This window comes from Mastigoproctus giganteus, chromosome 14, assembly GCF_048544385.1.
Source record: "Mastigoproctus giganteus isolate SK-2022 chromosome 14, ASM4854438v1, whole genome shotgun sequence".
In the NCBI taxonomy this organism is placed as follows: Eukaryota; Metazoa; Arthropoda; class Arachnida; order Uropygi; family Thelyphonidae; genus Mastigoproctus; species Mastigoproctus giganteus.
Genome location: NC_143588.1, coordinates 35166247 through 35189912, shown reverse-complemented (window position 1 = coordinate 35189912; position 23666 = coordinate 35166247). Strand labels below are relative to the sequence as shown.

At 39.6% G+C, this 23666-nt stretch overlaps 1 protein-coding gene across 4 annotated transcripts in view; it reads right to left on the bottom strand.

The window, feature by feature from the left end:
* The window catches only part of LOC150075060 (TATA-binding protein-associated factor 172-like), a 934682-nt gene that overhangs the window by 408252 nt on the left and 502764 nt on the right, over positions 1 to 23666 (bottom strand). For all 4 annotated transcript variants that reach the window (XM_090388242.1, XM_090388245.1, XM_090388243.1 and 1 more), the window contains exon 21: positions 14556 to 14673. In XM_090388242.1, the coding sequence (XP_090244368.1) occupies positions 14556 to 14673 (118 nt within the window). The remainder of the gene's footprint in view (positions 1 to 14555; positions 14674 to 23666) is intronic.

The window sequence follows — 23666 nt, the reverse complement described above, 5'->3', positions numbered from 1 at the left end:
GCTAAAGGCAAATTTCTGCACATCTATTCTACATGTCTTTCCTTAATTTGAATTTATGCCCCATTAGTTTCATAATCTGAACAAGTGGAAGGATCCCATCAGAATTCAGCGTGCTCAACCCATTCAAGGCCTTATACACCTCAATCAGATCACCGCGCAGGTGCCTAGTCTCCAACCACTGCAATTTGCAGAACTTAAGCCTCTCTTGTTAAGAGGATCCCTTCATTCCCCTCACCAATCTTCTTGCCCTTCTCTGTACATGCTCAAGCAAATCTACATCCTTCCTAAAATGAGGCCTCCAGACCTGTACGCAGTACTCTGTTTTCTGGAACAACCTTCCTTCATATGTATTCTGCAGAAGTTCAAGTCTAATGTCAACAAATATCTTCTCTCATCTTCTCAACTTCCAACCCAAGCCCGGTACTAGGTACTATAGGTTCTAATACCTCTAATACCTCTCTTGGGGTTTCATTTAAAAAAAAAAAATGTGTATGAACCCCATCACTAAACCATAAATTAGACTTGGCATTCACATTGGATGTTATTACAATATTCTTTGAACCAATCATAGCAAGAGCAAAGTCTAAAAAGTTCAAAGTATCATTAATATTTTTTTTATTTTTTATTTTATTAATAGCAAGATACACAACAGGTAACCATTAACAGTGTATCTGAGATCAGATCAATAAACATAATAACAATAATATGAAATCCAACAGGACGATAAACATTGATATAGATTCAAACAATAAAAGCATATGTACAAAAGAGGATTGTATTAAGTTAAGTTACCGGTAAAACAAGTAATAATTAATCCATTAGAGAATAGAAAAATAATATAACAGATAATAAGCTACAATAATTAGATGTGAGCTAGTCACTTTGCAGTTTAAGAGAAGAGGCAAACTTGTGGATGGAGCTCATCTGTGATTGGGAGTTGTCAGAGAAGTCAATGAGAGAGTCATTTGCTGATTTGCTGATTCTGTTCAGTGGACTGAACTTCATAAATCCGTGTTGGCAGAGTCAAGGCGAAACGGTGTAAGGATCCTGACTTGTCTACAGGGAGCATTGAAGTTTATTTTACTCAGGATATCAGATGATTCATAAATTCCAGTGATTACTTTGGCTAGAAGGGCGATGTCAGCAGTAACTCTTCTAGTGCACAGAGGCCTCAGATGAAAGTAATCACACAGCGATTCATAATACACTGAGTGATAGAATAGAGGATTGTGGTACATAAGGTAACGGACAAAATTTTTTTGGACTGCTTCAATTTTGTTAGTTGAAGTCTTTGTGTGAGGATTCCAGATGGGTGAACTGAATTCAAGGATTGGCAGAACAATAGTTTTATAAAGGATAACCGCATATCTGTAGTTTTTGAACTTGTATGTGTTCCCTTTGATGAATCCCAGTGTTTTGAATGCTTTGCTGGTGATTTTAAGGACATGGGCATCGAATTTAGCACTGCTGGAAAAGAGAATCCCCAAGTCATTAACTTGGTCACACCTTTCGATGATCACAGAGTTAACAGTGTACTCTGTATTCATTAGTTGTGGAGATTTGCAAGATGAGAAAGTGATTACTTTGCACTTCGAGGGGTTAGCAGACAAGCCATTCAGAGATAGCCACAGAGAGAATATATTGAGAGCACATTGAAGCTGTTGAGAATCGGTAATCTCCTTCACTGCTGAGTAGATCTTAAGATCATCTGCATAGAGAGCAACTTGAACATTGGAGGTGTAGATGAAAGAAGGAAGATCATTTAAGAAAACAATGAAGAGAAGAGGACCTAAGGGAGAGCCTTGTGGTACTCCGCTAAGTGGTATAAAACAGTCTGAGTTCACTTGATCGATGATAACGCTCAAGGAACGATGCGTAATATAGCTGCGTAGCCATGAGAGCAAAGGGTCACGGATACCATATAGCTTAAGTTTTTCCAGAAGTTGTTCGTGCGGGACTTTATCAAATGCCTTAGATATGTCTGTGTAGACTGCATCAACTTGTAGGTGGTTATCAAGAGCTTCAGAGGTGTATTGCCAGAAAGGAAGTAAATTTGTGACTACTGATTTGCCACTGCAGAAACCATGTTGATTCTGATCGATGAAAGGCCTGAAGAATTCGAAGAGATGTTTGTGTACTGCTGTGTCGAAGAGTTTAGCCAGGCTATTTTGCAAGGTTATGGGTCTGTAATCAGATACGTCATTTTTATCACCTTTTTTGAAAATAGGAACTATATTGACCTGCTTAAAGTGCTTAGGATACTTCCCCAGCCTGAGAGACAAGTTGAAGATCCGCAGTATGAGGGGTTTTAATGTAGTGACAGTCATTTTCCAAAATAAGCCTGGAATGTCATCTGGGCCTCTAGTATAGTCATTTCTCATGCTTTTTAATGCTGAATTTAAATCTTCATCAGTGATAAAGAGGTTAATGAGGATAACTCCGCCATGGACGGTCCCAAGCCCGGCTGCGAAAGGAGGAGGGTGGTCATCCTGCCGAAATGACCAGAACCGGGAAACCGGGGAAACTAGGCAAGAAACCGCATGAAATTCGGAACAAGCTCTTACAACAATGTTACCGCATCCGGGGTAGCCGATGCGCCAGCACTGGGGACCCAGGGTACTGGTGTGAAGTGGACCACTGGCCACAGAACAAGCTGTTATAACAATGTTACCGCATCCGGGGTAGCCGATGCGCCAGCACTGGGGACCCAGGGTGCTGGTGTGAAGTGGATCACTGGCCACAGCAATAAGCTTACTACGCCGAAAAGGACAATTAACATTGGCGAATGGAATGTTCGAACGGGGCACCACGTTGGACAAAAGGAAATCATTGCCCAAGAACTACTTAGGTGCAAGATATCAATCGCGGCATTATCCGAATTAAGACTCACCGGGTCTGGAACGATGATCATCCAACCACCAGCACCTAATGAAGCGGTTATGCTATTCTACTCTGGTGGTGAGAAACGAGAAGCAGGAGTGGGCTTTATGGTCGATGCTCAGGCCACCAGTAGTGTGATCGCTTTCCAACCAATATCGGACCGCCTGGCAGTCCTTACTGTCAAGGGCACCATCAAGACCATATTATCTCCGCCTATGCGCCAACTGAGACTAGCCTGGACCCGACCAAGAATGACTTCTACAACCAGCTCCAACATACGCTGGATTCAATTCCGCAGACAGAAGTGATCATCCTCGCAGGGGACTTTAATGCCCATATTGGCGTGGACAGATCTGGTTGGGAAACAACAATGGGCAAGTTTGGCCATGGGAAGATCAATGACAACGGCTTACGTTTGTTGTCCTTTGCCGCATCTAACAACCTGATCATTGGAAACAGCCATTTCCAGCACCCTCAAAAACATCAACTTACATGGCGAAATCCATCTGGCAAGGACTCAGCAATCCTGGACTACATTTTGATCAATGCCAGATTTCGCTCATCACTCATGGACGTTCGTGCCATGAGGGGACCTGATTGCGGATCTGATCACTACCTCATCCGGGCTAAGGTGCAGCTCAAATTACGGCATGCAAAAAGATCATCTCGGTCAGCCAAGCTGGACTGGAGGCAGCTAATGAATGCTGCCAACAAACAGGCATATCAGATCGCCCTATCCAACCGCTTCGAGATGCTGGCTGTGCCCGAGGATATAAATGAAGAAGAAAAGCAGATCTCTGATGCCATCCTGGAATGTGCCAAGCCCCTATGTCCACCTGCCCGACGTCGAACGCAACCATGGATATCAGACGAGTGCCTCGACCTCGTGGACAAACGGAAACAGGCAAAGTTGGTCGACTTTGAACGGTACCGGCAGCTAAACCGAGAAGTCCGACAAAGAATGACAGCAGAAAGAGAAGCATACTGGAACCAAGTGACAGACGATCTTGAAGTGGCGGCGTCCAAAAACGAGTACCGCACTCTCTACCGCACCCTCAGATGTCTGAGTGGAAAGACCAAATTGACTAGTGACAACATCAAGAATGCTGATGGGACCTTCGTGCGATCACCATCCGAACGCCTGCAACGGTGGAGTGAATTCTTCAAAGCTTTGTATAATCACGACCCACCTCAGGGACCGCCAGCAACAGCACTCTCGATCGACCCCCCTGAGGTCTCCATGGTCGATGTTGAGCCTACAGTAGAAGAAGTGAAAGCAGCCATACAATCCCTGAAGAATGGCAGGGCACCAGGAGTGGACCAAGTCACCACAGAAGCGATCAAAGCCGGGGGAGATGTACTGCTTCGCCGACTACACTCACTCCTCAAAACCATCTGGTGCACTGAACAAATTCCGTTAACATGGAGGAAAGCCATTATCGTACCGATCCACAAGAAAGGTGATAACCGGGACTCCAAGAACTACCGTGGCAGCAGCCTCCTTTCCATCATCGGAAAAGTCTTTATGAAGATCATCCAGTCAAGACTGCAAAAACATCGCAAGCAAACCAGTCGAGAAGAACAGGCAGGATTTAGACCCGGGCGAGGATGCTGTGATCAAATCTTTGCCATTCGTCAGCTGATGGAGGAGAGGATCCGGTGTGGACAGCGAACCGTCATTGTTTTCATTGACTTTAAGTCTGCTTTCGACTGTGTCCACCGGCCTGCCTTATGGAAACTACTAGAGGTTGAACATGTACCTCGAAAAGTCATCACACTCCTCCAAACTGCATACAACGGTTTAACCAGCCAGGTGCGCATCCAGAACGATTTATCTGAGGAATTTACCATCCAAACTGGAGTCCGCCAAGGGGATGTAGCCTCCCCGTTGCTTTTCAACATCGTGGTCGACGCCATTATGAGGCAAGCATTCAGAAACAGACAGGGCATACAATATGACAAGGATCACTATGTGACTGACCTGATGTTTGCTGATGATAGTGCTATCCTTGCCGGTAACGACGCTGAAGCCACGGACATCCTCTACGACATTGCCCGCATTGCCCGGCCATACGGTTTGAAGATCAATGCTGGTAAGACAAAGGCCCTGACAACAGATGGGTCGCAAGCCACCATCTATCTTGAAGGCGTCCAGATCGAGGAAGTGCAGGACTTTAAATACCTTGGGTCGCTGGTCCAGGAGAAGAAAGTTGCATCCACCATGGAAATCCACAGCAGAATTGGACAGGCGGCCACTGCGTTCGCCTCACTCAAATGGTGTCTGTGGAAGAGGACCAACATTTCCACAAAGACTAAAATCCGACTCTTCCGGACTTTGATCCTGCCCATTCTTCTTTACGGATCGGAAACATGGATTTGTCTCAAGTTAGATTTGAACAAACTTGAGGTATTCCAAATGCGATGCCTGCGGCAGATCTTGGGCATCTCTCTTCGCGACCGCATCACTAATGATACCATCCGCGCCAGATGCCAACAGCAACCAACCATTGCCGACCAAATCCAGAAGCGAAGGCTCAGATGGTTTGGCCACGTATGTAGAATGGGCACGAACAGAATACCATCCACACTCCTTTGGAGACAACGACCCACCCAATGGAGCATCCAACGGACCGCGCCTAGGAAAACGTGGGCCAAGCAAGTGGAAGATGACTTGAAGAGCCGACGTCTCGACCTTAACCAGGCCAGGACTGAAGCCATGGATCGTAAGGTATGGAAGAACATCACAGAGCAAGTCCGAAACCCTGCGGCACCTACAGCAGCATACTGGTTGCGTGGCCAACCGCCTCCCCCAGCTGCCAGCTAAGGACCAAAGAAGAAGAAGAAGAATGAGGATATCATCTTTAACAGGTGTGAAGTCAGGAAATGAGGCAGGTCTCAATGTATCATTTGTTTGAATTCTAGAAAAGTGTTTGGCAAACTCTTGAGCAATACTGAATTCGTTTAGATAAGAGAATTCCATCTGCGTTATGGAGTTGTAACTTTCTACTGGTTATATTCTTATGCTTCATGAAATTCCAGAATGGTTTGATATCTCTGTGAGTAAGCAGACTATCCTGAACTGACTCTGTATACATATTGTAAGAGTTTAATATGAGCGTTTTCACTTCTTTGCGGAGTTGGCTGAATATTTCGTAATATTGGCTATCACCTGATTGCTTATATTTGTTTCTATAAAATTCTTTGGATTTAATTTTATGTATTAATTCGCTGTTATACCAGTGCGGGTAGGTAGAGCGTGTGGTAAGATGGGATTGAGGAACAATGTCAGATATAACTGAATGGACACAGTTAATCAGGTTGCTGGTGAGCACATCGATGTCATCCATAGCGTCAGCGAGCTGCTTGTCTACGTTTCTTAGAGCTAGGTTGAGCAGAGGCCAGTCAGCCATTCTGAAATTGAATCGTGGAGAACGGGAGCTGCATTTGAAGTTATGAGAAGTCACTGTGATGTCAAAGGTAATAGGTGAATGATCCGAGTGAAATATAGGGTTGTCATTGTGAACATCTATGTGAGTAGTGGAAAATATTAGGTCGAGGTAGGCATTTTCTCTGGTTGGAAAATTGCAAATTTGTTCAAGATCATAGCTGTGAAGCATATTAAAGAGAGCCCTAGTCTGCAGTGATGGAGAAGATCCTAAATTGGCCAGTTGACAGTTAAAGTCACCCAAAACCATTGCTATGTCAGCAGATTGAATTAGTGGGAAGATAGATTCCAGCGAGCTTTCTAAGTACTGGAGGTCGATATTAGTTAAGGGAGGGGGAAAATAAAGCAATACTATTAAAACTTTTAACTTGCCAAGATGAAGAAGGCAGTATACTGATTCAATATTTGTGAAATTTGATGCAATTTCACAGAGTATATAGAATTTCACAGAATATCTTCAGATGGAGGGCAGTATATGGACAAAAGGTAAAATGATAAAGAAAAGTAAGAAATAAACATACACATAACCCATGTTACAGAGGCCATTAATAACTGTGACATCCAAATTACCATTCATAATAACTATACAAGCTTTTGGATTTAAAGATTCAGGTTGTATAACTCTTGAGGTAATAGGAAAAACTTCTATTTTAGACAACTGATTTGAAGACAATTTTAAAAAATATGGCTCCTGTATTGAAATAATATCAACTGAGTTTTGTTCCACTGAGATTCTAATCTCACTGGCCTCAGTTTTAGATTTATGCCCATTTATCTACATAATTTTTAACTGTTTGCACATAATACCATTTCCATTGTGATCTTTACTGCTCAAATTAAAAGAACTAGTCATAATTCACTCTCAGACGTGCCTGTTCAAGTGCCCTAATATACTCAAGACAAGAGATATCTATTACTGAATGTTGGTATTGCCTTTTACAGTGCTTACAGATGACAAAACAAGCCGGTTCCTCTTTAAACTGACATTCTGAAAAAACATGACCACTCCAAGGGTCATGTGGCCAAAGCCCAAATACAATTAACACTTTGTAAGTATTGTAAAGTATCTAAATTTATGTGATCCAAAAGCAAGATAAATTCTGCTCATAGGTGAAATACATTTGAAAAATTTTGGAGGAAAACAAACCTGGGACAAAAGTGAGATTGTTCACACGTTCTATATGACTGTATAATCTATGAAAAACACACAGTTAATTTCAGAAATTGGACCCCCCTTTCTAGAGGCTAAAAGCACCAATTCATTATGGATGAGGCCTTTTACAAGGCCTTCACCAAGCTAAAAACATTTTTGAAATCTGCTGAAACTTGCAGTCTCACTCTTCAACCAATCAGTACCAAATCAATATACCAAATATATATATCTAGCACATTCCCCTCCCTACACCCTGTGAATGACAAAAAAACTCTACATGGCTGAACATATTTAAATTGACTTAGAACTTACTGGACTTGACTACCAGATCTGACACCCTTCTTCTGGAGTTACCAGGGGACCATAGAGGTAAGAAAATAGCCAAATGTGACTGATAATAAAGGCAGGCTGGCACTGTCCCCATCATAGCACACTTCTAAACCAAAATAGACTGAATTTCCTAACATGAGAACTTTAAAGAGGCTGGTACAGACATGCAGCCAGGGCAGTTATCTGTCAGATGGAAAACATTGTAAGCTGCAGATTTCCAAAGTATGCTAGTATGAATGAGAATTGGAGTGAAAAGGGTGAGTGAATGTAAAGATGTGAGTATGAAAGGAAATGATAGGAAGGTGAGAGCTGAAAGAGTAAATGTGGCAACTGAGTGAAATTGGTTGTGTGAAAGTGAACGATGAGTGTGAGTGTGTTGTTGAAAAAAAAAAAAAAAAAAAAAAGACCATGGAGTCTGAATGAAATGAGCTGGGTGAACACAAGGCAGAAAGAGTGTATGCCCGAGAATGATTGCGAGAAACAGAGTATATGTGTTTAATGTTTAATTTGTAATATTAGTATTAATAGTTATACAAATATAAGTGTGTTTTTGTTTCATTGTTCAATTAGATATGTAGATAAATATTCTCCTAATTATGATTATTTTCATGTCGTTTAAATCAGTGTGAGTTTATTTTAAATTATTTACTTGTTTATTTGCTTGGGAAATAAACCAAAGGGGAAAAAAAAAACAAAAATGGTGTGCGAGTGAACGATATTAACTGTATGTTTTATTCCAGCCTCTCCGCCAGATGGCCAGGAATCCTTATGGACCCCAAGGTCATCCATGCTGTTCGCGTTTTCTAGTAGGCCACACACTAGCCTGGGCTAGCCCAGGCCAGTGTGGATTACAATGTCTGATGTGGACTCCATACCAGAGGAATCCCTTTCCCTATATTCTTTCATTCCTACCACCTAGGGTGGTTGTCTCACCTCCCCACCATAGGTGATCCCTACCCCATTTTCGCCTAGTGGCTGACCCACTATACCCTCTTTCACTCCCCCCTCCAGACCAGAATGGGCTTCCTCTTCCAAGGAACCTGTAACTGTCACCCCTTTCCAACCAGATGGACTCCTTTGCTACTAATATTTGGATAGGAAATAGGGATATATTTCCCCATGTTTTCTTTCCAATAAAATTTTATTTTTATACTATTTCGCTCAGCTAGGGCTATTCTTTCCTACGGTCCTAGCCCACCTCTCCCCGAGGTGGTGACAGAAATTGTGGGTTGGTGGTTCACCACAGGCCCCCAGGCTAAGTGGCCACAACTGTGTTCGAGACATACACATAATTGGGGGGAACCCCCAGTGCTGGCAGACAAAAACACTATTTCACTATGTATAATCTGATTCATTTTCTTCTTGTGATTCATTTTCTTGATTGTGATTTGTGTGTGGGAAAGTCTCAGATAACTGTGCTGATGTTGCTGATAAACTGAATAGGAATTTTACATCAGTCTTTAGTGACAAAAACACCTTTCATGCTGAGGAGAGGCTGTGCAAGTGAGACACATGAAGTAGTAATTTCAAAATTAGAAATGACTATTTATTTGAAAAACATTCAAGCCAAAAGAAAAGTAAGGTTCCTGGATCTGGTGGTATATACCCAGTAATTTTGAGGGAGGTGACTAGAGAGTGAATCCAACCAGTGAGTTTAATTATGTGGGCATCATTGGGAGATGCCCACATAATTAGGAGTGATTATGCAGATTACAGATACTTGGGAGAGAACCTTTGATAGAGATTCCAGAAGTCCGAACATCTCATCAATAAAAGTGGTTCTAAGAGCGAAAATCATGGATGCAATGGTTAAGAATGCAATCATGTTTAACTAAATTGTTAAGCTACTTGACCCAGTTATGACTAATGAGTTGGGAACAATTGTGACAAAGTTATTTGGATTTTAGCAAGGAATTTGACTCAGTCCTTCCTCAGAGGTCACTAAATAAGGTGGAACATGTTGGGATTACTGGCTATATTCTAAGATGGGCGGAAGGATGGTTGCAGGGCAGAAGGCAGTGAGCTATCATTAATGGATAATCTTCATATTAGTCTAAGGTCTGAAGGAGGTTCCCCAAAGATTGTTTCTTGTCCCAGTATTGTTTCTGATTTTCCTAAATGACATCAACGAAGGGACAGAGGGCATTATGTCAAAATTTGCAGATGATATAAAGATTGGGAGAATCATTAATGATCTCTGCCAATGATCCTTCAGGATGACTTTAACAGGCTTTAAAAATAATCAGAAAAGTGGCAACTATGTTTTCATGTAGCAACATCTGAGGAATAGTCACCCAAAAATCCCTTGTGAAGGGGTTGAATTTAAAACTAAAAATTACAAAAAGAAGGAGATCTAGAAGTTATGATACAGGTGGATATAAAGTTCTCTGAGCAGCACAGACAGGTGGCCATGAAAGCCTATGAGGTCCTTTTGATGATTTATCGAACAACATCATGTGGAGATAGGGAGGTTATAATCTCACAGTATAAGGCAATTGTAAGGTCACACTTGGAAAACTGTGTCCAAGCACAGAGACCATATCTTAAAAAAAATAAATAAATAAAATAATACCGTGGGCTTCTTAAAAGTGTCCAACAATGAGAAACTCACATAACAAGATCATGAAAAGGGCAACTGTACAAAGGAAAACTTTGATTACAGGGGCTACAGAGCTTGGCGCACAAACACCACTGGTGGTGGGGAGGCCTGATTGAAGTTTATAAGGCTCTGAGAGGGGACAGTAAAGTGTGTGAAGGTAAAATTTTCACTGTTACAAAGAATTCCAGAATGGGGCCATAAATTAAATTACACGGGAAGAGTTTCAGACTAAATAGTAGATTAGAAATTTTCTTTTAGAAAGAGAATTGTTAATTATTGGGAAAAGCTGCCTCCACAGGTTGTTGAGGTTGACGGTGGCACATTATCCAATAAGTAAAAAACACATCTGCACAGGGCCTCAATCAGAGGGGAGACTCCAAAATCACAGTTTCAAAAACTCATTATTGTTTTTTTTTACACCACTGGCGTGTTTTTATTTTATTTTATTATTATTATTTTTTTTTATCAACACAAGTTTTTTTCTTTCCCACATCCAGCACCACAGGTGTTTTTCCCCCTCTGAAATGGGCCCCCCCCCAGAGGATCCTGGCCCACCTTATGGCAACACCAGGTGAGTCAGAGTCTCCTCTGAGACAGTACATGCTTTATTATTGAAACTGGTCCACCTTCCTGTGGTATGGACGAGTACCCAGAACGTCTCTCCAGGTGACTGATGCTTCTGGATAGCCAAGTGGCCAGAACACACACAAACCTATACTGCTCACATTTCTGGCCCTTTTTACAGTGATACTGTTCTTCACAGAGATACAAGGCAGAGTTGAACTGACATTCTAGGAGTTGCCTTTTACATATACCCATGCACACATACATGCTGTTTTTTACTAATGTTTTTAAGTAACTTTTATCGGAAACTGAACTTTCTATCTGCCAAAGTCAACGAACTTTACTTGAAGATTAATTTGAAAATTACATTTTTTTTTTTTTTTTTTAATTTCAAAAAGGATTTTACCAATTTTGATGATATTTTATATTTAGTTCTTCCTTAAATGGTTGAATTAATTGAAAAAATAAAGGTTGCCTTGTATGTAACCGGCATCGCTGGCACCCTTATGCTTAAGACAGTACAGTAGCAGGGAACAAGTAGCCATGATATTATCACCCAGTATTGAGTGAATGTCTGAACAGAACTGAGGTGCAGCGGGATAATTAGGCAGTTTTTGATTTTAATGAGTGTAAGAAAGCTAAATGAACAAGTGTAAGAACATTAAGTATTGAGTGACAGAACACGTAGAGCTAAACTTAGTTCAGCTCTCCGTGTTCTTCTGTCATTCAATATTCAACGTTGATTGGGCCCTCATTTTCTTTAAATGGGCTCCCAAATTTCATTTTGCCTTGGGCCCCATGAAGGCCTAATGCGCCACTGGAGGTTGATAATTTGAAGAAGTTCAAAGATCAACTAGATAGTTAGCTACACGAAGAGGGAAGTATATAAAATTTCTACATTTTCTATATCTACTTTTTACTTTTTTTTGGCTGATACAGCAAAAGCCTGTGGCTTCCTTATACTGTATGACTAATACTAATACCTTGATGTCGGTATCGAGTCAAACATAGAAATTGCGAGAAAAGAAAACGATGTGTAGACTTCTGTTAATGATGTAAATTTCATGCAAGTAAAAATTAATTAAAGTTGGATAAACCAGTAACAGATTACACTTAAGATTTAATTTTATTACAGATCAGATATTATTAATAACTGTAATAACAATAAAAATAATAATCAATATGAACTAGAATACAGATACTTCCAAACATATAAATCTATTAGTCACCAACTCTTTATCTAGAAACCTTTCATCTGATCAATGATGAAGGGTATGGATTCCAACAGTGTCAATCCACTGGTGATATATTGAGTTATGGTATCCATCTATAGAAAAATTCAAAGGAAAAGTTTGGTGAAACTCGAGCAGTTGCTCTTGACATTTCAAAGGCTTTTGGTCATGTATGGCATAAGGGTCTTCTAAATAACCTTCCATCTTATGGTTTGCCAACTATTTTTTTGTAATTGGGTATCCAGTTTTCACTAAGACCACTCACTGGAAGTGATGGCAGATGGTTCTCTGTCTTCTAACCACTCCACTAACACGGGTGTTCCCCGAGTTCAGTTCTTTCTCCCACTTTTCCTCTTTTATATTATGGCCTTCTTCCATTGACTGGAAATCCTATCCATAGTTTTGCTGTTGATCGCACATTGCACTCCACCTTCCAGTTTAAGAAACCTTGCCCTAAACAAACAGCTTCAACTTCTCAAATATCCACTACCGATTCCTTAAACTGATCTTAAACTTAGTTGATTTCAATTGTTCTAAAACTTATTCCTGTCTTATATCTTGCAAAAAGGTGATGACACCCTTGATGACACTCAGATTTCTAGAAAAGATTGCATATTCCTATTGGGGATTACCCTGACTTCTAATCTCTCTTGGCATAAGCAGATCATAAATATTGCATCCTCTGCAGCTAAAAAACTAAGTTTTCTCTTTTGCTCTTTGCATTACTTCTCCTCCAAACAGCTGTTCACTCTCTACAAATCACAAATCTGTCCTATTATAATATTGTTCTCACATCTGGGGCAGTGCCCAAAAACATTGCTCAGACTGATAGATTTCATTCAAAAGAGGGTAGTTAGGTTAATTAATGACCCATCTCCAAGAAAGTTTCTCCACTCTATATCTCGTAGACATTCTGTTTCCGCCAAATGCCTTTTCCCTTCATATATATTTTCAGAAAATTAAAATCTACATTAATTCAAGCCTAATGTCAACAAGTACTTTCTCAACATTTTTTGCATTCAAGCTGGCACAAGCAAAAGCACTCATGACATAGCAATTTAACCTCCGGCAGACTATATTTCTAGCAAATTTTCCAATAACTGTTTTGGTACTTCTTTGCAGAAATAATAATTAAAAGTTTGGCTCATACTGATATCAACTTTATATCTTGTAGACATTCTGTTTCTGCCAAATGCCTTTTCCCTTCATATATATTTCCAGAAAATTACAGATCTACATTAATTCAAGCCTAATGTCAACAAGTACTTTCTCAACTTTTTTTGCATTCAAGCTGGCACAAGCAAAATCACTCGTGACACAGCAATTTAACCTCCGGCAGACTATATTTCTAGCAAATTTTCCAATAACTGCTTTAGTACTTCTTTGTAGAAATAATAATTAAAATTTGGCTCATACTCATATAAACTTCTCCCACTGATGTCATCACAAAACATAGACAACATTCTCTTCACATTCAAGAGGAACTGTGACAACTTAAATGTGTGACAAATTCAGGGGAGAAGCAACATGTTGGTCTTCACTCTCCACAGTATTCAGATCTGTCTCCTGTAGCAGAAGCATTGTTGTGATGCAGAATCAATCCTTTGCATCCAATTTTGATTCAGAAATGGTTCTACCATATATCCCATAACTGTTGTCTAACTTTTTGTAGAAATGCATATTGACAGTTTTCACTCAGTGTAATGATTGTTAAACATGGTCCCGTTGGCTTCACAAAACAGTCAACTTGCAAGTGACATCCAAGGTCAAAACATATGGTCTAGGTAGCTACATTTTTTCAAATATAATGCAATTAGTATTATTAACATACACATAGAAAAGTGTTATTTTACTCTGTGTGTGTGTGTGTATGTGTGTGTGTGTGTGTGTGTGTGTGTGTGTGCGCGCGTGCATTAAGCGTTACTTCTGTTATCAGATATCAAATGCATGAAATAAGACTGCTACTATCAAGTCAAAATGTTATCAAAGTTATTGATAACAATGTTAGAAACGAGTTGTGTGAACAACTCATTTCTACTAACAAAAGTTGAAAAACTCACTGTACATTCCCTTTTAAAACATGAGAGCACACAGTTAGGGTCTGAAAACATACTGAATACTACTAATAATCTGATTTTTTCACTACTTCATACCAAGCAGACTCCAAATGGTAACATTATCATACACAATTGGAATGATGTTTATGGATTAATAGGCCTTTCAATCATAATTATTCTTTGTGTACACCTCTGTATAAACACAATAAATTTTTTTTAATAATAATTCATGCAATTTAAAAAAGCACAGTTAAATTATGTTAAATTAATCTATATAACTATACAAAATAAATACCTGAAACAGTTCATTTTGTTCTCTCTTCACAGATTCCATTAAAGGACGAATAATTGGATTAAGTTTTTCAGGAAGGTAATGTAGAGAAACTAAAGCACCAGCCAACGATGACTGCACACTGAAATGAATAAAGTCATATTCTCTCAAATTAAGTATTTTCAAAAGTAGTAAGGATGTACTCCAAAGGTAATTCATATTTAAATTAAGAAATAAAAAATTAGCCCAGTGCTAAAATTTACACTTATTACAGAAACCTAGGTTTCAAAACTATTTAAAAGCATTTCATACAACTGCAAACTAACTTAAACTAGCTAGCTTAATAATCAGATACAAAAACGATAAAAATGTATATTAACAAAGTTAATAACAAAGCTTAGATTTCTTCACACAAAATTGTAGTGTAATACAGCCATCTAAATGCAAGAGTAATGATATATTAGTAATAAGGGACAATATATTTCTCTTTAGAATAATAATAAACTTCATTTTTTTTAAAATGAAATCATGCAAAAAAAAAAAAAAAAAAAAGAATATACACAGACGTCATAAACAAATGTTGTAGTTGGAGTTCCAGGGGGTTTGTTCCCCCCTCCGTTGTTTTTTGCTTTTGTTGATGATAGTTGTGTGGACACGTCAGGTTTGATGTCTGGTGTTTGGTGAAGCAGGAGTGAACAGAGTGTTAATGACAGAGTATGCAACTTAAACAAGTTTTGGATGAATCAGGCAGAAAAACAGTAGTTGAGGTTTAACACTGATAGGTGTGGGTTACAAGTTCATCATTAATGATACTCAGATTTCTAAACATGAACTGACCATACATTTGAGCCTTTAATGGTATATCACAAATATCATTTCCTTTGCATCTGCATTCTTCTTCCATATTGCTCAAATACTATTCCCACAACTGACTACTTCTTTTTATATGTTTATATAAAACACACACAAACAATTTCCATCTCTATTTCATACTTTTCCTGTTTTCATAGGTGATGCTTTTCTGAATGACTATCTGAAATTCAAATTCTTCTAAACTTGAATGAACAAACACAACCTGTTATCCATCCAAGATGCAACTCAAAATTCATCAAACTAACTTTCCTGTTTGTTATTTGGTTTTTAGGAGCATTAGCAACTAAGGCCACATTGCTCCATGAATATGCGGTGGTCATTCTTGACCTTTCCACATCTTCCGTATTTGGTGGTGACGGGCTCGAACCCCAGTCTAATCAAGAAGCGTGTGCTACGCACTGCTGCTCCTTCCCACCTGGCTATGGAGGCGCCTCTAACTTTCCTCTTCCATCACGTATTCCCCTCATAACTCTTCTCGTTTCTGGAACAAACTTCTAAAATATTTTCACATCACCTTGTTTAAAGTAAAAATACTGTCTAGCCAAAAACATTATCAAGTTTAAAGTAAAAACATTAAAGGAATTTCAACAATATAATTTTCCGACATTATAAAATGTTCATCAAATAAGAGTCACCATTAACAGTTTAATGTCAAGGCAGCATTTAATCTGCAGTACTTCTAAACTTTCATTATAAAAAAATAATGACTAATTAATATTATAACAGCAAAATGAAATTTTTTTTTTTCCAGTCTAAAGATAAATAGATGATTCTAATAAATTTAGAATCCCACAGCACCTAGAAGTTACATCACTGGCTGCCAGAGTTGTTGTTATTTGGTTTTTAGGAGCGTTAGCAACTAAGGCCATATTGCTCCAGGGATATGCGGTGGTTATTCCTTGACCTTTCCGCATCCTCCGTATTTGGTAGTCACGGGCGGCTGGAAGAGTAGATATAGTAACAGGATGGGTAGTGTCTATAGGTTTTTCAGTATGAAGCCCATACAATTGGCAAGGGGACAGACCGAATAGATTGGTGAATGACTTGCGTTGTGAGAAAGGTGGGCCAAGCATCTTGGCAACTGCAGGCATTACGGCTGTTCAAGGTCTGTATAGGAAATAGTCCGAAGAGAGAAACACTACCACTCAATGTGCTAGGACAGAGAGACTACAACTGACTGAGAGTTGAGGTGAATGGCAGTTGGCATATGCTGCCCGGTACAACAGATGGCTGACAATCCCTCAATTCTAATACACCTGAATCAGGACACAACACTGATGCCTAATTTACATAAACTACACTTTAGTTTCTAGAAACTATGCCCTTTGTGTCCCTTGGTAAGAAAATCCTCTTGTAAAACCTGTTAAGAATATTGTACTGATCTTGTTGCTTCTCTCTTCACCACTGGCACCTCCGCAGCCAGGTGGGCAGGGGCAACAGTGCGTAGCACACGCTTCTTGATTAGACCGGGGTTCGAGCCCCGGTCTAATCAAGAAGCAATAATCAATAATATTTTATATTTTCAAAATCAATAATATTTTATATTTTCATATAAAATATTCATTACAATTTCTCATAAGAAATATACTCAGTATAAACTTACAAAACACATTGTGCCAAAGTAACGAGATATTTATATTACATTCTTTATCCTGCCATATTTAGCCTCTTTTTTTTCAAAAAGCTCTTTCACAAAAATCTTAAAAATTCTATAAGATTTTAAGCTCGCAAATACTTCTTTCATATGACTGAAAAACCTGCACTTCAATTCTTCATATAATTTCCAACAAGCTACCTGATAATATCTACAGTGCTACAGTATGTGGCACTTCTGTAGCTAGGTGGGCAGGAGCAGCAGTGCATAGCACACGCTTCTTGATTAGACCGGAGTTCGAGCCCGTCACCACCAAATACAGAGGATGTGGAAAGGTCAGGGAATGACCACTGCATGTGCCCGGAGCAATATGGCCTTAGTTGCTAATGCTCCTAAAAATCAAATAACATCTCTCTCCACCCATTACAACAGCTTGATGTTGTAAAGAGCGTTTCTCAAACTCTTTTAGTCACGGAACACTTTTCATTTCACAACATATTCACGGAACATTTATGAAACACAAGTTTAAAGTGTAAAGTGTGTTGTAGTCATACGGCACCAGGGGTTCCCCCCATCTCCACGTTGCTTTCATTGTGGGTGAATCAGTTGACTGGAAATGCCAGAGATTTAAAAGTGTATGAACATTGTATATGTGTAGTGTTATGTACCATTGTTCATCTGGTCATTTAGCCGCTGGACCCCTACTGAGGCCCAACATTGTCCCACTTTCACCCCGTGGAGGCAGACCAGGAACCCAGTAGACTTAGATTTACTCTGGCAGGTCCTGCCGTTTACTTTCCTAAGATTTTGGCACCAAGGACCTTAAAAAAAAAAAAAAAAAAAAAAATTTGAATTTGCATGCATGCAGCATCGATTGTTGGGGTATCACTTAGAATGAACTGAGCGAAACTATACTTTGAGCGAAAGTTGATTTGGTGTGTGGGGATGACACTTGAGTAAAGATAGAGTAGGGGGGGGGTGGAAGACTGGGAGATAAAGGCAGAAGTATGGGGGGCGACAGGGAAGGTGCCCCCCAGATGATCAGTGGGGCATGCCCATGCCCCACCAGGTGAAGAGAGGGTCGGCGGGAGAGTAAGGAGACAGTGTCTCCTCCCTCCCCTGCCAGGGAAGGGAATTAAAAGGAATCAAGTCAGAGTGCTCGATTCATCGCCAACAAGGCATGTTGGCAGCGAGGCTGCGTCGTCTAGATCGGTGTGTTCCAATCCGGTCACTGGTTCGGTGCAGGATTGTGGTCTTTCATGCAGTTGAGTTCCTCGTCCGTTTCTCTAGATTCAGATGTAGATGTTCTTTGTTAGACGTGCACAGTCACATTTCGTGATGGTGTTTCAGCTTCCGTGACCCATCAGGCTTAATTCTGGTCTCCATCCTTAGCCTTGTCATAATATAGTGTTGCTTTGTTACTCCTCTGAAGTTTTCTTTCATGTTCTCCAGTTTCTGTCTCTGAGTCTTCATTCGCATTTTGATTGAGTTGCGAGTTCATTTGTTGAGATTGTATGGTTCGATGTCCAATGAACAATTCCTGGGCATAATCAGTGAAGGCTGTGTATGATTCTTTTTCATCCAGGATATATTGTTCCTGGTCTTTGGGGGGGCGTTTCAATTTTGTCACCAGTTGACAGCAGAGGTCATCATATTGGTGGCAGTCAAACATTAGGCGAGCCCACGTTTCTTGTTCGCCGCAGGTGCAGTTTGGATCGTCCACTATTCCCAGTACAGTTAGTTTGGCATTTAGGGCACCATGTGATGTAAGCAGTAAGTTGCAGATAGACCCGGTGCATACAAAGTTGGGAGTTTTAGCTGGAATCCGTCCACATTGGAGAAAAACCTTTTGGTTATCCGGCCTTTTGTAGAGGTGTCCCACCACGTTTGCTACGCAGGAAGTGGGCATGAAGCCTTTTTTCTGCCACACGGTTGTTTCCTGGGTTTGCATCAAAGTCCTGGTGCATGCCAGTGTTACCTTACTAGGCTCGTAGAGTATGCCTCTCCTAACCACCTCGAGGTCTATGGGGAGGATTCAAGCGATGATTTGCAGAGTGTGAGTGCTCACCATGCTGCAGGCACGGGTGGCAGTGAGAAGCATTATTCTGTGTATAGATCCGTAGGCTGACAGCAGTGCCAGCTTTTCTGTACCATGCACCTGCTGCATAGGTTACAATTGGTAGAAATGCTGCTTTGTAATAGAGAATCATTGTTCGTTGTTTTAGCCCCAGTTTCGCTGGGCAATCCTGTTTATCATGGCAGTGCAGCTCCGTATTTTTTTTCTGAGATAATTGAGGTGAGGTTTGAACAATAATTGGGTATCCAGTATGACTCCCAAGTATTTAAGTTCTGTGCTTAGCCATACGGTTGTGGTGCCAATCTTTATTTGGTGTGGTCTGCGGGTGTCCAGTGCTCCCTTTAAGAGTATAGAATTTGTTTTTGTTGGTGAAATCTGGAGTAGGTGCAGTCCAGCCCAATCCTGGAGGATTTTCAGGGTGCGATTTGCCAGTGTTTCTAGTTGTGCTCCAATAGAAGTCATCTGCAAAAGCCTGCAAGTGGACCCCTTCCAGGTCTTTATGTAGGAATTCATCCATCATGAGGTTCCACAATGTTGGTCCTGGGACTGATCTCTGTGGGCAGCCACTGAAGATTTTCTTTCTTATTTCTTTGTAGGGAGTGTTGACCTTTATTTCTCTATCAGCGAGGTAACTCCGGAGCACACTGAACAGGTTGGCAGGCACCCCTGCCTGTCGGAGCTGACCCACAAGTTTAGTGGGAGCCAAAGAACTCTTGCTAATATTTTATTACATATGACTGTACTGTGCATTAGGAGCATCTTTCTTTCCAACATGTAACACCAAAACTGAAATAATTGTCATTATATTTTCGTTTTGGTCTTTTATTAGTTGATTCCTGTTTTTTCACTTCAGATTTCTGGAGAACAAAAAGGCTGCGATTGTTCATCCTCACTTTGAAGTGTGACAATATTGTGTTCGTTTTCATCGACCACAGTTGCACTACTAGAAGTACTTTTCTTCTCGTTTTAAAGCTCCTTTTTTCACCCACAAATGTATGGTCACATATTTTAATAATAATATTTCGAAATACTAATAATTATCAAAACAAATTTATACAAGGAAGTGAGTTTAGTTATATCGGTTCGCTTCCTCCTTTCCTTCAACCCATGTACTCCAAGCTAAATCGCATACGAATGGCATACTAGATCACATTGCTACTTTTTCTTAGGTGTCATTACTTCTATACGCAAAAGCCCGTCAAAATAATGTGTTCCATGGACTATTTGATTATTAATCTATGCCATTATATTAATAACCAAAAAAAAATTATGCTAAATATTATAATGATACAAAAGTGGTGTACGCTACAAATATGCAAAATTTGTTATTTTTTTTTAAATTATTAATTATGATTTTTCGTGGAACACTCGTTCACATCTCACGGAACACTAGTGTTCCGCGGAACACAGTTTGAGAAAAGCGGTTGTAAAGGGTGCGGAGAATGATTCTGAGATGAGGTTTCCAAAACTGTATGCAGTATTCCAGATGTGATCTAATCACTGCTTTAAACAATGAGATAATCGCCCTACTGAAAAGTTTCTGTAAAACATTAATAGAACATCACAGGCTGTTTTAGCAGCTGGTCTGCACTGCTCAGAGAATTTAATGTTGAACTGTACAAATTATCCCAAACCAACCCTTAAATTATTTATCAAGAGGTTTCCTAGAAGGTGTATTGTTTCCAAGTGGTGCTGCAATTTTCAGAAATGAAGTCTTTCTTGGTAAGAGTACTCTTTTGTGACCTGCCTAATCATTGGTCTTTTCTGCATCTGTTCTGAAAGATTTAAAACGAGGTTTCTTGACCTACATGTAGTCTTCAAGATGCAAGTTAATCACTGCCTTATACAATGGGATAATCATCTCCTTGTTCCAGCTGTCAAAATTAATGTATATCATTTACAGGATTCCCACAAGCTGTCCTAGCAGTCAGTCTATATTGATCAATGAACTCACTTTAGTATGTACAATTACTCCTATGTCTTGTTCATTCGCCACCAACTTCAGTGTGATACAACCCAATTTATATATTCTAGCATCCCCATATGTGGTACCTTGCATTTATCACTGTTAAATTTCATTTACAATTTTCTTGCTCATTAAAACAGAATACCATGATTAATGTCACTTAACCAGTGTAGTCACCTTTGCATCAGCAAACTCAGACATCAAACTTGAAAGATCAATGTAATTAATAAACATTAAGAGATCAGCAGCAACTCCTGTGGAATTTGACTTATCATATTAATCCATGAAGCATGGGCCATTAATAACAGCTCTTTATCTTCTACCACTTAACCATCCTTTTATCCATAGCAGAAATATTCCCCTAATGTCCCACTGCTCCAATTTTTATAAATCATACATGTGGTTCAGTATCAAATAAATTTCTGAAACCTAAGTATATCATGTTATAATCATTCTTTTCATGCAGTGACTTTTCCTTTCTGACAAACTCATATTAGCTAATTAGATTTGGAAGGCACAATTCCCCTTTAACAAACCCATGTTGTGATTGTTTCATGACTCTACTCCTATAAAGTATAGAAGTAGAGTAAATTATTTTGTCTTTCATCTTTTTAACTTTTCTTGGGAAATTGATATGGAAAACAAGAGAAAACCTCCTGAAGCAGCTTCATGGTTAATCTTTTCTTTAAATATTGATTTATTCTATGTGTCCAAAAAGTAGATTTAATTCAACACGACCAAAGGTAAAATTTCACAACTATAATCAAACATATATTGTTACAGGTGTACTCATAAATGGCAGTTTCTGTCTATCACTTCCAGCTTTTCTGAATTAACATCAAATGTCATTGGCTTACTCAGTGTAAATATGAGCAGTTCATTCTTGTTAAGAAGTTTACTGAAAGCAATAATGCAAAAAAAAGAGAAAAATATCATTATTTTTTTTTTTGCAAGTATCAAATATTACACAAGATAGGGTGGATACTCTGTTTCTGGCAAGTAAAATGTATTATAGCTGAATTATGACTATTTACCTAATGTGTGGGTCACTGTTCACATGGATAACAGCCACTATTTGTCTAGGTGTTGATACCACAAGATGTCTGAAGATAGAGATCTAGAGCCAATGTTGCCTGCAAGGTTTCCCAATGTCGGAATAGTTGTAGTTTTGTGTCCACATGCCTCACTTCCTGTTCCAAAACATCCCCAGGTGTTTAACTGGATTGAGCTTAGGCGAATTTCGAAGACAATCCAGATGGGTGATATCTTCATTGTTTCTTCAAACCACTTGTGCACAGTGTGGTACCGATGACACGGTGCATTATCATCTTGGAAGATCCCATTTCTTTCCAAGAAAAAATGCAATGTGGCAGGGTTGCACATGGTCTCCTAAGAGCTGCAGGTAGACTTCACCAGTGAAACACTGGTCCATATGAACCAGGGATCCTAGTTATTATGAGCCAAGTTAATATGGTAATGTTTTGCCAGCAAAACATTCTCATATTAAGCAATCACGGCCACCTGCTTGGATAGTTAGGACCATGCACAATGGGTCCATGGACTCATTTTGCTTGTACCGTACAGGATGGTGTCCACTGGCATGTTGCATCAAGTATTTGGCCTCATCCAACCAGCATATTCATTTCTAATCCTCCACTGTGCAACCAACATACTGCCACCTCAGCATTTGCCATTGACAACAATCAGCAGTGAGGAGGAGACAGTGTCTTTTGGGCCGTATGCTGTGGAACCCCATACATCTGTGCATGCAGCATATCATCATTTGGGATATTGTTCTTGCATTCACCATATTATATTGCATGTCAACTATTGCATAATGACCTGCTGATAAGCCCACAGAATATTCTGAACCCTTTCCTTGCCATGAGCATCCACCTTGAATAATTCTTTATGGTTCTATCAACAGGGGGTTATTTGACCCATTTGACACTATTCTTTGTATACCTTAACCACAGTGGCCTGTGAGCAACCAACAAGATGTGCCATTTTTGACATGGAAGCACCTGACGCTCAAGTTTCCACAATCACGCTCTTCAGAAACTTCATGATATCGTCAATATGTACCATAACTGCCACGTTATCACTTTGACTTGCATAACCAGATTCAAATTACCATTGCTCTAGTGGATGAAACCCTACAGCTTTCTATACCGCAAGCTATGTTCCATAGTACATTTCAGATGGGGATGGTCTTCCATCCCCATCTGAAATGTACTATGGAACATAGTGTAATAGTGTATAATAAACAACATTAACACTTATTTTAATAATAATAACAGTGTATAATAAACAGCATAACACTTATTTTAAAATATTAATATACTGCTTGTACACAGTGAATACACTATACACGGTGTCTCAAAAATATTGGTACAAACGTTTAGGGGAGGTAGGTAACATCTAAAGGAATGTGAAATGCATATGAACCCATAAACAGAAATGTCACAGGAAAGTAGTAGCAGAGGCACAAGAAGCAGAAATGACACAAGACAGTAATTAGTGGCAAACATTTATCTGACATAATATTAACAATGGAGTACGAGATGGATGCATTTCATTATGTTACAACGGATGCTCAAAGGTTCCACCATGAGATGCGATGCA